General features: G+C 35.6%; 1 protein-coding gene across 3 annotated transcripts in view; it reads right to left on the bottom strand.

Moving 5' to 3' along the window:
* LOC150095705 (uncharacterized) overlaps positions 1-15,700 on the bottom strand; it is a 338,480-nt gene that overhangs the window by 299,097 nt on the left and 23,683 nt on the right. For all 3 annotated transcript variants that reach the window (XM_090410275.1, XM_090410277.1, XM_090410278.1), the window contains exon 2: positions 13,000-13,109. In XM_090410275.1, coding sequence (XP_090266401.1) covers positions 13,000-13,109 — 110 coding nt within the window. The remainder of the gene's footprint in view (positions 1-12,999; positions 13,110-15,700) is intronic.

The following is a 15,700-nucleotide window of genomic DNA, read 5'->3' as shown; positions in this document are numbered from 1 at the left end:
CTATTCCCCCCTCCAGACATATGGCTTGCCTAAGATTCATACCCTCCCCCCAAGATAAATAGTAGATACTAATGATTCTCTCTGCTATAAATTATCCATACAGTTAGCAAAATCTCTTCCCCCCACCTTTACTGGTCATACCACATCATATATAAACTCTTCCCATTTCTAGATTAAAAATATAATTGTTAATGATACTGATATCCTTGTGAGCTTTAACATCCCTACCATTAGCACAATTATATAATATTGTCACTCTTACATTCATATTCTCACCATTCCTTCCATTATAATTTCCCTGACTGTGTTAGGTCTCATACCAGTTGTTAGTTTTTCAAGACTCCTGATACCAAATGAATTCAGGTGTAGGCAGTCCTGCATATACAAATCTAATCTTCCCTCAAACTCACTGCACACATCCAAAAACTTGCATCCATTTCTTTTACACAGCCCACACATCGAATCGTTTGCCATCATAGCCCTTCTTCTTAATTCATTTTTATCATATCGAGGTAATATACTTACTATTTTCACTTTCTTACTCTTGTCTCTTCCAACAACTCTTTCATGTCCTCTCTCATACTGAACTCATCACTAGTTAAGTCGTTAGTACCACTACAATTTTCTGTTTTTGAATTGCTTGCATTATATTTTTAATTTTTGCTACTGGAAAACTTCAAGTTATAACCCACTCATCAACAGCATGTTTTTTGATAGATTCACCATACCAAATAACATCCTTCTTTTCACATACCTGATTTTCATTACTTACTGACTTATCTGATTCCGTGCTTTGTTTCTTATTTTGCTGCATAATTTTTTCTCCCTCCCTATTCATTCACACACCTCTCAAATTTCTGTAATTCCCATGTCATCTCTCTGATAATTTGCTTTGATTTTGCTATTTCGGAAGCTAATTCATTTTCAATAATCTCCTTAATATCCCCAATTTCCTTAGCAGGACAAGCCTTCTTGGTCTCAAATTCACTGCTCTTCTTAGCGTTATGTTTCTTGTGCATATTTTGTCCCATTTTAAACTATATTTATTATTGCAATAACAAAATATGTTATAAAGCACTAAAAACACAAAAATCTGCATAATTTTCTAATGGAAAAACACAATAAAACAGATAAAAATCACAAATTTTATTTACAAGCTCTAAATTCGCCAACCAATCACAATATAGCCTCGAACCCTGAACTGATTCTCCAAATGAACCCCAAATGTGGTGTCATAAAAACACTAACCCATAGTGCTTATAACCTTTGTTCCAATGCGAACAAAGGTTATAAGCATGCAGTAAAACTTAATCATATACACCACTGTCCAAGTAGTGTATATGATTAAGTTTTACTACTGTCACACATATACATCTCTGTCCAAGGCATGCGCATCAGAAAAAATATCCAGAATCTTAAAGATAAACAATCTTCACACCACTTTCAAACCATGCTTAAAACTAGCTACCCTTATCCACTCCAATAAAAATCAGTTCTCTCCCATCTCAGTTCCAGGTGTATATAGAGTTCCTTTTTCATGCAAGTTGGCCTACTATGGACAGACAGGAAGATCAGCTACTATCCAAATGGAAGAACATAAAAAATACATCTGCATTCACGACTATGGTCAATCTAGCCTTGCAGACCATGCTTTGGATACAGCTCAGAGAATCACTTGGAAGAACCAGACAGTAAATTTCGAATAGAAAGACTGTTTTTAGAATCTGCTGCTGCTTTTAAATTCAGCCTAATTTGCACAAATATGGTTACATAAAACTATCCAAAATAGGGGAAACACTAATACTTTGAGATTCCAGTTTACATCCTAAGCCACCGATAGGTGTCCATAGAGCGCCCCATCTAGTTTAGGACTAGTTTTCTTCCACATTTTTCAGTTATTTTGTGCTGTGTATGTGTGTGTGTGTTACAAATCTCATTTTGTACTCCCTGACAATGTCTCTAACTGAGATGAAATATTGAAAGCAATAAATACAATTTTTAATTGTTTCCTAGTGCTGTTTCAGTCCAATTAAACTTTTATCATGGGATAATTCAGAGGTGATACTTTTTTCTTTTTTTTTTTTTTTGCTTGGCCCATTGATAATTTGTTATACACTGTGAGACCAAAATATTTTTAATATTAAAAAAAATATATATTTGATAACTATTTAATTCGGCTTCCCATTTTTGATCAATTACAATGCCTTGGATCCATATAATAATCTTAATAATCTTTCAAATTTTGCAATAATTTTTCAAAAGTCAAATCTGTTGGTTTTATAATATTTGGATGATTTCCACATCATTCAATTTTCTAGAAACACTTTTTCCTTTTAATCTTTGCAATATATCCACGTCTGTTCTATTCATTTTAGAAATTATAGACTTTACAACCGTGTTATAAATAACTCTTTAATTTCCCCAACGTTTTGATCTTCATATTAAGATCATCATCTGGAGTATATACAAATATACAGGGACAAGCTGAGTTACATTACACACAGTAAGCTAAAGAAACAATGATTTGATCACCGGTTATTCTATGGCATGAACTCTAGTGAAGATACACAAACAAAACACACCACTCTGGCCGATAGTCAAACGTATAGATTGTCCGAATTATCACCTAGCCAAGAAATTAGCAGCAACACTCAAGGAGCTGGTAGGTCATTCCCCTCTCCTAAATCAGAAACACACAATACTTCATAAACATAATCAAAGATATTACATTAGAAAAAGATGATTTATTAGTCAGTTTTGACGCCTCTGCCCTCTTTATGAATGTCCCAATCAATGACACGATCTTTCTTTTACAGAACAAATTCCCTCCGGATATCACAGTGCTCTTTGCACATGTATTACATTCTGGTTATTTTGTACGACAAAATGCTTTCTACCTACAAAAAGAAGGCACAGCCATGGGCTCGCCATTACACCCCCCCCCCATTGCTATCTTTTATATGAAACATTTTGAGCAACATGCTCTAGATTCCTCTCCTTTAAAACCCAAAGTATGGCTTACATATGTTGACAATGTTTTCGTGATCTGGTCCCATGGCTGCCAAACACTTTCCTTAGCCACCTAAACAAACAACACAAACACATAGTTGGCAATTGAGATTGAAAAACAGAACATACTTCCGTTTCTAGATACACTTGTCACGCGTCTTCCTTCTGGCAGTCTTCCCTTCACTGTTTACCCGGAAACAGACGCATACTGGCCAATATATACACAAACTCCTACCACCACCAACACAAAAACTAGGTGTCATTAATACTCTAAAAAACAAGGATTTGAAGATCTGCTCCAATAACATGCGCTGAAAGACGAATTTAAAGTTATCAGCAATACTTTTCTAAAAAATGGTTACAGCCAAAACACCATTAACAAAATTCTCTACAAGACCTCAATAAAAAACAAAGATAAATAGACTACAATAAAACTATAACCATTCCTTACATTAAAGGGACATCAGATAAAATAAACAGAATACTACAAAAATACAACCTCAAAGCCACCTTTAAACCGCCTTCAAAATTAAAAAGCTTACTCAACTCATCCAAAGACCCACTCCCTCCGCTAGCCCACCCTGGAATATACCGTATTTATTGCACCTGTAATATGCCACATATAGGGGAAACAGGACGCACAATTCCTATCAGATAAAGGGAACATAAACGACACATTAAATATAATAACTATGGTGAAGCTGGTCTTTCTGATTATGCCCTGAACACTTTACATAGAATTGACTGGAAAAGTACCAGTTGTTTACATCACACAAAAACATAGTATGAACAAAATTTAAGGAAGCCTGTGAGATTCTTATCAACCACCCAATCTGAACAATAATGATGGTATAAAAATCCCAAGCATATGGCAGGCACATATTCTACCCATGGAACTTTTCTCTCTAAGAGTCAACCATAAACAGGACTGTAGATAATCCAGAATCCTAAATCTAAAATAACAATTATAATGTTAAAAATAGGACATCATTGTTACTGAAAGAAGACTATCTATAAGAAAGAATGTTAAATAGAATTTAGCTTTGATGTAGTTTCTAAATAATTAATTTTTAATTTTTTTTTTCACTAGAGGTCATGCTAGTAGAATAACCAGTGATCAACTCATTGTTTCTTTAGCTTACTGTGTGTAAGCTAAAGAAACAATGAGTTGATCACTGGTTATTCTACTAGCATGATCTTAATATGAAGATCAAGACATTGGGAAATTAAAACGAGTTATTTATAACATGGTTATAAAGTCCATAATTTCTAAAATGAATGCTGATCACTGTGCAACACTAAAAGAAAGGATGTCAGTTCTATCTTTTGTATCAATATTCCTAAGTATGCAAAATTCTTAACTCCTCTGCTACAAGGTGTCCCAAAATTCTACCAAGATTTAAATTTAGCGCCATTTGTGTGGTAAAGTGTTGCCAACGAGAAAAAAAAGACAGCATGACAGCTGACAGTTCGGGATTATTAAAAATGGAGCGCTACACGAAAGAACAACGCATTTTCATTTGTTGAGCAATATTTTAAAAATAATGAAGGTTTGGCAGCTACAGTTTGCAATTTTCGCACAAAATATGGTCGGAATAGTGATTTAACTTCAACTGTGAAAAGATTAATTAAAAAATTTCAAGGAAACTGGATCAATTAGTGATCTTATACACTCTGGCCGTCCTTCAACAAGTCGTTCAACAGAAAATATCGAAGCAGTTCGCGAGAGTGTTGCTGAGAGTCCAGGAACATCAATTCGGCACCGTGGTCTTGAATTGGGCATTTCGAGAAGCTCTCTACAGAGCTTAAGAGAGTTCGTTGAATGGATTATGGAACAACAACAAGTGGATGCTTATTTTTCGAACAAAATCATCTTCAGCGATGAGGCTCATTTTCATCTTGATGGCTTCGTTAATCGACAAAATTGTCGCATTTGGGGTTCAGAAAATCCACGAGTGATTGTTGAGAAACAAATGCATTCACAACGTGTCACTGTTTGGTGCGGATTTTGGGCTGGAGGCATCATCGGTCCATTCTTCTTCGAAAATGCGGCTGGTAAGGCAATAACAGTTAATGGTGCTCGCGATCGCGACATGATAATCCAGTTTTTTGTGCCTAAATTGCAAGATATGGATGTGGACAACATGTGGTTTCAACAAGACGATGCCACATGCCATGAAGCCCGAGAAACAATTCAATTACTGTATAAGTCATTTCCTGGACGTGTAATTTCCCATTTTGGTGATCAGAATTGGCCACCCAGATCATGTGACTTAACGCCGTTGAACTTTTTTCTTTGGGGTTTTTTGAAGTCTAAGGTTTATGCCAACAAGCCCACGACCACCCACTTGAAGAAGGAAATTGAGCGCTGTATCAACGAAATTCAGCCCCATTTATGCAAAACGGTCATGGAAAATTTCGACAAAAGAGTGCGTATGTGCCAGCAAAGCCATGGAGGCCATTTACTCGATATGCTATTCCATGCATAACCCTATACTGTATACTTTATGAATCAATAAGAAATTACAATTTTTAATTAAAAACCTGTGTTTTCTATCAAAATTACTTCTTGCGTAAATTTTGGGACACCCTTTATACATCATCATCAAATTCCTTACATTTACCCTCCAGGGGTGTACAGGATATGATAGTACTACATGAAAAATTTACATCGTTACTAACTTCCACCCTACAATTTTCTGACAAATCAATCTGTTACCTGTCAAAGCTACAACATTGTCAGATCTTATATTTATATATCTATCTTCTAAGGCACTTTTTTCCATATCAATCCACCTATATCTCGGTCTTCCTCTGGCTCTTTTTCCTGCCAACACTGGCAGAGAACACTTGTTTGGCTAATCTTTCCTTGCCCATTCTGTTTAAGTGACCATACCACCTGAGATTAGCTCTGCTAATGCATTACTGGATGCCGACATTGTCAAGTTCTTATCTAATATCCTCGTTTTTAATATATTACCATTGATGCCATCTGTTCATGCCCATAATCTTTCTCGGGACTCTCATAGCTGCAGTCTCTAGTCTTTGGTCAAGCGTTTCATTTCTGACCCAGCTCTCAGATCCATAAGTTAAAATTGGTATGAACACTGTCTTGAATACAGCAAATTTAGTGTTTTGACTAATTTCTCTCTTATTCCATATAAATTTATTCAGTTTTCTTACCATACCAGCTTTGTTGATTCTGTTGTCTATTTCCATATTTAATTTACCATCTTCACTAAAAATCATGCCTAAGTAGCTGAAATGTTTTATTTGTTCTATAGGTTCTCCATTCACAATGCAACTGATATTTTCAATGCTTCTATTTTCATTATCATTGTGTTGTTATTGCTGACCTTCATACCACATCTATCACAACAGTTATTCAATTTAGTCAAGGAATCTTGCAGACTTGTAGTGGATTTATTTAGAAGTATAACATCATCTGCATAAAGCAAGGAGCTGACATTAACATCTCCAATTTTGATATCAGGTTTAATACCACTTTCCTTCATAATATAATCCATATGGATAATGAATAACAGAGGTGATAATGTACATCCTTGTCTGATACCAGATTTAACATTAAACCATCTCCCTGTACTTCCTTCAATTCTAACTGCTGACTTACAGTTCAAATAAAGAATAAGCATTATTTGATATAATGATCCACTGACACCATACAACTGTAGCGTTTTGAATAGCTTCTCTCTTGGCCTTGTTATATGCTTTTTCCAGGTCTACAAAACTTAAATAAAGATCTTTGTTATATTCCCATGACTTATCAACTATTTGTCATAAAGCGAATATCTGATCGCGACAGCCTCTATTTGACCTGAATCCAACTTGTTCCTCACCAAGATTCTCTACCACGATCCTTCTCAAACATTTCTCAAGTATACTGGCATAAATCTTACCAGGAACACTCAGTAGTGAAATACCTCTGTAATTCTCACAATCAGTTTTATTTCCCTTTTTATATATGGGTACTATGAGAGCTCTACTCCAATTGTCTGGAATTCGTCCTTCTGTCCAGGCCCTCTGAACTACGCAGTGTAGCCACTGTAAAACTTTTATACCTCCATACTTGAGCATTTCTGGTCTAATATCATCTACTCCAGCTTCCTTTCCTTTGATTTCAGACTTGATGGCTTTTTCTACTTCAAGCATGGATATGTATTCCTGATTGCATGCCTGCAATCAGGAATATTCACTGTGCAGAATTATCACTGTGCTGTCATCACTACTAGTTTCATTTAGCAATTTTTTGAAGTAATTAGTCCATACTTCAAGGATATCATTTTCTCCTGTTTTCATATCACCTTTATCATCTCTAATTCCTTTTACAGCACTCTTTTCTCCATTTCTGAGCTTCAACAACCTCCAGAATATAATGCCACCTTCTTGATATTTATTTTATATGTCCTTACCAAAGTCTTCCCATGACTTTTGTTTAGCTGGTTTTACACAGCGTTTAGCTTTCTTACATTTGTCTCTGTATTCTCTAAGAGCACAAGCTGACTTATTTGCCAGGAACTTTAAGGATAGAAAAATCAGAATTTCCCAGGAAATTCTGATTTTTCTATCCTTGAAGCAAACCTCACCACATACCTCTTTGGCATAATCAATGTTTTCTTCAGAGCTTGCCACTGAATCTCCAAGTTTCATTCTTGTTCTCAAACTCTTTCATTTTTTCTTGAATAATGTTTGTATATTTTAGTCCACAGTTCACATCTGAGAGTTGCTCAACTTTTATTTGTTTTAAAACTTTCTTACATGTTCTCCTTTTCAATATGATATTCAATTTTATCCTGCTTAAGACTAAATGGTGATCACTTCCAATTTCAAATCCTCTGTACACCCTAGTGTCCTGCATCAGAGAGAAAACATCACTATCAACAATAATATAATCAATGAGACTTTTCTTATTCCTTGCCTATTCTCTCCATGTGAATTTGTGCACATTTTTATGTTGGAACATGGTGTTAGTAATAACCAGTCCATGTCCTGAGCAGAAATCCAACAAGTATTTGCCATTATTATTAGCTTTGCTCTTTTCTCCAAATTTTCATAAAATATTTTTGTATGTCTGACAATCATTTCCTACTCTGCTATTTAGATCCCAACAAGGACCAACTTTTCATTTTCATTGTGTCGGTTGCTTTTTCTAAAGATTCAAAAAATTCCTCCACTTCTACCTTAGAACTTTCTGTGGGCCCATAGGCACAAATAAGTTTCACTGTCCAGTTCCCCGTTCTGATATTTGTCCACATCACTCTACTTGACTGCCTGCCATTCAAGAAGATTAGCCTCGTATTTAGTGTTGACTACTATGGCTACTCCTACTTTTCCTTGATTGTCATTGCCTGAATATAGCATTTGTATTTACTGCTCAGAAAGAGCTCACCAGTTTTGGTCTTTTTTTTGTTTCAGTCACTCCATTATATCGATCTGGTACTTATCTAATTCCTCAGCTAGCCCCATTTCTTTGCCATTCAGGGTTCTTATGTTGATAGTACCGATCTTCAATTCTGGTGATGTTGAGTCGGGGTGTGTTTTGGGATTTGTTCCAGTAACTGACTTTTCGCTGTTCACCCTGCTTCCCTGGTGAAAACAACGGGGGCCTTGTTTAACCGGGCGACTCCCCAGCCAGCATGAAATTCTATCATATTGTACTATCATTCAATATTGTGGTTTAAGCCAATAAGAATACAATTTGTTCGGCTAAATCCCAAATTGCCAGCCCATCCTCGTTCGTTCAGTATCAAGGTAGATACCTAACAGGGTGCACCACAAGAAGGTGAAGATTGGACATTAAGTCAGAAGCCCTGGTCAGTTCTCCACATTCCTTTAAAGGCTATGTGGAGGTCTCCTCTCAGTTGTACAGCTTTGATCCTTAAGCACCCCTTCTATATATTGATTGGTTAATTTGATGTTCAATTTAAGAACTTGTTTTATTCATATTTTAAGACACACTTTTTTTCAGTTTTTATACAAAGCTTCTGATCTTGCTTGTCTATCAGTGTTTTGAGGATATCAAAACACACTGATATGCAAGAACGGGATAAGGATTAGAAAATCTATAAACTGTGTTCTAGAGACTAATTATGAAACTTTCTCAAGTCACTTCTCCCCTAGACGAAGCAGTAGTCTCATGCTGTGATGAAATTCATCTACCATAAAAAAGACAAATATCAATGCTAAAGGTAGGATTCAAACCTACAGCCTGCTTGCTGAAAAGAAGATATACTATCCACCTTGAAAAATGAAACTGGCACATTTATGAAATTCTTGAACATTTACTCTCAAAGGATGTACAGGCTTGCACATTTATCACAGCTTTACTAATGCTCATTCAATTTGCATCTAACTGAACATTTGTGAAATGAGCAGAAACCTGTTGCACACTTATCTTCCAATGCTAAAGATTCTGCTAACTTCAATGATAAAGAGAGCAATATTCCTCAAAACCCTTTTCTACTGTTTTATCAATTATACTTTATCATATCAGTATGTCAGGACAAAGACATGTTAGCCCATTATTAGACTATAGTTCTATGAAAACTGATCATAAATGATCAATAGATCAAAGGTTTTTTTTGGTCTACTGCTTAAAGCTTTCAATAATCTCTACGAAAGTCTTGCTGAAACAAGACTTTCGTAGAGATTTCTATAGCTTTTCTTATTGAAAGTATTCTATACCTTTGCATTATTTTATGACACATACTTGTTTTCAAATAAAATTTTTAGTCTCTTGTGTCTGGGATTTATCTTCAGTTTACTCTCATTTTGAAAGTAATATATAAAGAGTAAAATGACTAACCTGAATTAAAAAAAAAAAAAACTTCCTTACTCTTTTCATCTGATTAAAATGATTAATGAAACTCTTGAAAATCAGAATATCACATGTATGAGAAAATCATTAAAATGCCTAGATTGTTATAATACTCATGGGAATGTGATTATAATAACACTCAGGGCTCCAGAAATACTACTTAAGTCATATACAAATTTTACTCACCCATAATATGAACTATTGGTTAAAGGTGTGCGTACACACATCTTTCGCAAATTCATAAAATTATATGCAATAATTTGTAAGATCTGGCATGTCTTTAATTTTACCATATTTTTTTCCCTCCTTCCCATGTTACATTGTTACTTCTGTTCCACTGCTTCAACTAATTATCAGTCTTCCATGACAAAAACTTGTTTATTTCACTCCATCTAATCTATGCATCTCATATAAAGGATTAGTTTCTCCTCATTTGAAAGATCTGTAGAAACTTCTAGATGACTTCCTACTGGAGTCTGATTTTTTTTAACCAATTTTTATTTAACTACATCAGCAGTAACTGACAAATTCTTTACATTTCATGTCATTTAATTACTGTTCTATTGCTGAGCCTATGAAGTTTTTGAAGTCAGTAAATGGTTTATTGAATGCAGATTTGGAATATGCTGTATTAAAAGGGCACTTCCGGTGGCCAAACATTTTACAATATCTTTCTAACTATCCAACATTCGCCTGAATTCCTTGAGAAATTTGTCTCTTGAAAGCACATCATCACTGTTTTTAGTTGATGAGGACACAACAGAACTCTTTTATCTAGTGTTTATTTTCAGGTCCCCTACATTCGCTCTTAGTTTTACACTTCACAAAGCTAAAAAAGTTTAGTTTGCATTTCGTTTCATTTATTGTCCATAACAAAGAATGAATTTATATAATTTAATTGTTTAATTTGAGTTTTGGGTCTGGGTTAGTTCCAAGGGGGTGGAAAGAGGGGAAAATAGTTCCACTGCATAAAGGAGTTCCAAGATTGCTGTTGTAAATTACCGACTGATCAGCATATCAGGAATCGTTGTCAAGGTCTTGGAGAAAATAGTCAAGAGGAAAATACAGGATTGGATAGATGAAAATGGGATACTGTATGGGGGACAGAATGGTTTTGTGAGGGGTAGATCATGCCTCAGTAACTTGCTCACGTTTTATAACACCGTGATGGCTGAACTGGATAAGGGTAATGGGTTTACAGTGATTCTACTGGACCTTGCTAAGGCCTTTGACAAGATACCACATGGAATTCTAATCAGTAAACTGCAGCATATGGCGATGGATAGGAGGATGGTTGATGGAGAGATATCAGAGAGTGATTTATTCAGGAGTAGAGTCCAAAAGAAGGCCTGTGACTAGTGGTGTGCCACAGGGTTCTGTTCTTGGACCACTACTGTTCAATTCGTTCATTAACGATATAGGAAAGGATCTGAGAGGAAGTGTTCATTTGTTTGCTGATGATGCAAAGCTGGGTAGAGCAACAGTGAGTGCACAGGATGTCAAAATTTTGTGGGATGATTTGGATAGTTTGGAAGACTTGGCTAGGGAGAATGGATGACAATTTAATGTGGCAAAAGGTAAGGTTATGCATTTTGGGGTGAAAAGATTAGCAGCAGTATATCACATTGGTGGAACTGTACTCCAAGAGACTGACAAGGCCAGGGATTTGGGAGTGTTGGTGGATAGGGAATTGAAGTTTAGGGGACACATCGCAAAAGTGGCTAAATCAGCTCATCAAATCACTTGATTGCTGAAAAATACTTTAACAAGCAGAGACAAACAGGTTATTGTTCCTATGTATTGAGCCTTGATAAGACCCCATCTAGAGTACTGTGTCCAGATATGGGTGTCTTCTGGATGGGACAGAGGATCCAGAGACGAGTGACCAAGATGATAGCAGGTCTATGGAATGAACCTTATGAGAACAGGTTGAAGATTTGTGGGTTGCAGAAATTGGTTGATAGGCAGAAAAGGGGTGATATGATTGAGACATTCAAATTACTGAAAGATTTCTATAAGATTTATTCAGAAGATATTTTTGAGAATAGGACTGGTGGTGGGAGGACTAGGGGCCGTACATGGAAGTTTGGCAAGAGTGTGGTTAGCAAGGGTGTTAAAGCTAGGTTTTTTACTTGGAGAGTGGAATAAGCTGCCAGAGTCTGTTGTGGGTGCCATGATTGTGAACGAGTTCAAGGCGAGGTATGACAGATACTGTGTGAACGTCAAATAGTTGTTCTTGAGATGATGTTAGGGCCTCCCTTGATGAGTCTATGGACTCCTTGGAGTTGCCCGTAATAATAATAATAAGTTATCCAAAAAATAATTCAACAGGAAAGACAAAGTTTATAAAAACATCGGAAAATGGTCAATACTATCAATGGAGCCAGATAAACTTTCACATGATGTAATGTCAATGAAATTATTCTGTCTGCGGCTCATTTTTGCAATATAACTGTGATTTTAAAATAAAACTATTAAAAAGCCTTCATCGTGTATTTTCAAGTATATAATTACACTATGCTAATTCATGTTGTGAATTGTGAAAATAATGCAACATATTTAGGTAAGGGCTAGAGGACGTTGTAAAAATTACAGTTGGCAGTGAAATAAATGAAAATTGTTCTTGTTAAATAATTTTTTTTAAGGATGTCTCTGATTTTTATAAAAATAGTGATGATTTGAAAGTTATGGAAAAATACAGTGTTGTATGAGAATACCTGCCTATTTATTTCAAAATTAATCTGAGGATGCAGGGTAGGCTTTACTTTATAACAAAGGGTGAGAAACAGTCACCTGTTGTCATCATAGATTGGAATTAATTCACATTTTGGAAATGTCAGAAAGGTATCTTTGAGAGTATCTTCATGCAAACTAACTTCTGGCAGGAACAAACAGTCTACAAAAGAATTAACTTATTAAATTAATTACATAAGATATTATTTCCTGTTTTAAAATGGAAAAAAATGTATAAAATATGCAAAGAAAATAAGGCAATACATTTTGAATGAATTTAGAATAAGGCTGAAAATTCACTCGCCACGTGTCTAATAACTCGCCAAAGGCAAGTGGGTGCATGGATTTCTGGAGCCCTGATAATACTGATGAGATATTCAAGTTCAGTACAGAAAGTTATTCTTTTAAAACTATATAAATACCTTTGAATACTGATACTGAGGAAGTGGACCAGGTGTACCCCTACTTTTACTGGAACCTCTTGAAGAAGGCCTACTACCTGATTCACTTTGTTCTGATGTATTATTTCCATCTTGAAAGGGAAGGAAAAAAATACATAAGTATATATATATATATTACTTGGTCTACTAGACCAGCAAATATTATACACAAATTTAAAAAGCGAGTTTAAAGCAAGAATCAAACTTTAATTTGTGAAGGCCACTTCACAAATCTCAGTTTAAATCGAAGACTGTTCCTGGAAGTGGAACAAGTTCTACAGAATATGATTAACTGTAACAGAACGAAGAGTATAACTTTACATCTATCTTGCTGAGTGTTCTAGGTAAAATTCATGCAAGCATACTTGAGAAGAGGCTAAGAAAAACTCTGAAAGGGATACTTAAGAACAAGCCAGGTCTGGCTGCTGTGGATGGGGAACATAAAGAAAACAATTAAGTCCAGTATATCTACGTGTTACTAAATCTGAGTTTAAACTTCTAAGTTTCACATACATTATAGTACACTTTACAAGCAGAGTGAAATGAAAAATGGCTTCCGTTAAACAGGCAAATTAACAGAAAATTTAACACAGAATATTGGAAGAAAGACTAATGATGGCGAACACAGGCAATTCATGTTATATTATTAATGCTTGCTAAGAGCATCCAAGGTCTGCATCTGTTACATTTTTGATGAAAGATGACAAAATCTAATGTAGCATCATATGTTTCTTGTGGCATTAATGTTAAAATTTCTGATAACTAAATGCTCTGATAAATTTTAGTCAATGTACACCATTTTTATATGCTGCTATAGTACTTGATATTTTGTGGTGTTTGCGCTGCTAATTCTGATGAGCTTTTTTTTTTCTCCCACTTCACTAATGTGCTCTGACATGCATACTCTCCTGAATGGCTCATCTGCCCTGCATGAACAAGCAATCTTGTTTGAGTTGTGAGAAGGAGACGTGAGATCTTGTTCAGTGGAGTTCAGAGAATAAAAGCAAGTTTTATGCCCTATTGACACAAGATAGCAAGGATGTTACATCAAAATGGCTGAAAAAAAATTCTAAAGGAGTCTCTTCAGCAAACAAAATTTTGCAAGCCTAGCTGGCCAAGTGGCCAGCATATCCACTCTCCAACAGGTCACAGGTTCAAATCCCACTAAGAGCATGGATGTTTGCGATTGTCTTTGGGGGGAGGTGAACTTCATCACCCAGTGTGAAACCAAGCCCCACTTACTGAAGGCCCGAAGTAGCTTGAAAAAGTTCCATTTTTGGTCTTTAGAGTAGTTTCCAGACTCAAGGCTAAGAAGGGGGAAAAAAAAAAAATACAAATATATATATATAATTAATAAAAATAGAAAAAAAAATTCTTAACCCACCCACAGTATGAATGTACTATAGGTTTACAAAAACCTTTCATGGGTGTGAGCAACATAAAATCTGTGAAGAATCTCTCATAGGAAAATTCTCCTCCATAACCCTTTCTACTGGTTTGAAGATAATCAGGAGACTAAGCTTAAGTATGAAAAATATTCCAGATTTGATCATAATCAGTTTCATGACAAAAAGTAGTTATCTACTACCGAGAAAAAAAAAAAAGAAAAAAAAAAGGCTTTTGGATTCTTGTTAATTTAATAAGTGGATTTGACACTTAAAATTTTGCAATGTTCTGTTGAATAATTCTAGTTATCAAAAGAAAACAAAAGGTTGTTTCCTATGGTGAAAGGGAGCATGATGGTTGTTTAAATGCATCATGAATATTTTCAACATATTAAGTGCTGTTTGAAATTATGCTCAAAGAAAGATTATATTACAATGATGGCAAATAGATTCTCTGGCTAGCATCTGTTTTGTAGAATGAAAAACAAGTTTTCAGGTATATGTTAAAAAACATGAAGCCAAACAGCAAACATAGCACAGGAAAATGGAGACTGTGTGGAAAAATGTTTAGGAACCTGTCCCCCCCCCTCTCCTCCTCCTCCTCCAAAGAAATTGGTGGAGAAATCACAACCATGTCTTTAGTCTACAGCTTTAAACAAAGCAAAAATGATGAAAATGGGTGAAATCTTTTTTAAATGCAAAAAAAGCATAGGGAAGGGAAAATAATGCATATGTTAAGGAAAACCAAGTTGGACAGTGGAAAAGGAAGAGGGATAATCAGAGTTGTATGTTTTGAGTATCCTATATCTGGGCCTTTGGGGTGTTCCCCTATCTGCCACCAGAAGATATGTCCTCAGGTGACAGATAGGGGAACACCTCTCAGATATAAGTGGTAGGAGAGAAATGCAGTGTCTGATCCATAGTGGGATCAGATATTTTGCAAGCAACAGCAGTGACTGATAGCAGCTGCAAACATCATCTGTTCCCCATGTCAGGGGGTGACTGAAGAACCATTAAGGGTGGATGAGTGTAGATACACTAACTGTAAAAACAAAGCACAACAGAAATCTGGTGTAATGTGTAAGTGCAAAGGAAAAGTATAACATGCCAACTCAGATGATCCACATATTCAATTAAGTAAGGGTTAAATCGACAAGATAGCTACCAAAAGAAGCACAATAAGATTAAAACCAGCAAAAGACATGCCATCAGCAGGAATGTGTGGAATGTCTGTACTTTAGGGATTCTTGTAAAGCTAGACTTATTTTGCAAGTAGATGGAGCAATACTGATGTGACA

This window comes from Typopeltis vanoorti, chromosome 20 (assembly GCF_054136105.1).
Source record: "Typopeltis vanoorti isolate ZY-2024b chromosome 20, IOZ_Tvanoo_1.0, whole genome shotgun sequence".
In the NCBI taxonomy this organism is placed as follows: Eukaryota; Metazoa; Arthropoda; class Arachnida; order Uropygi; family Thelyphonidae; genus Typopeltis; species Typopeltis vanoorti.
This window is presented reverse-complemented; position numbering and strand designations above follow the sequence as displayed.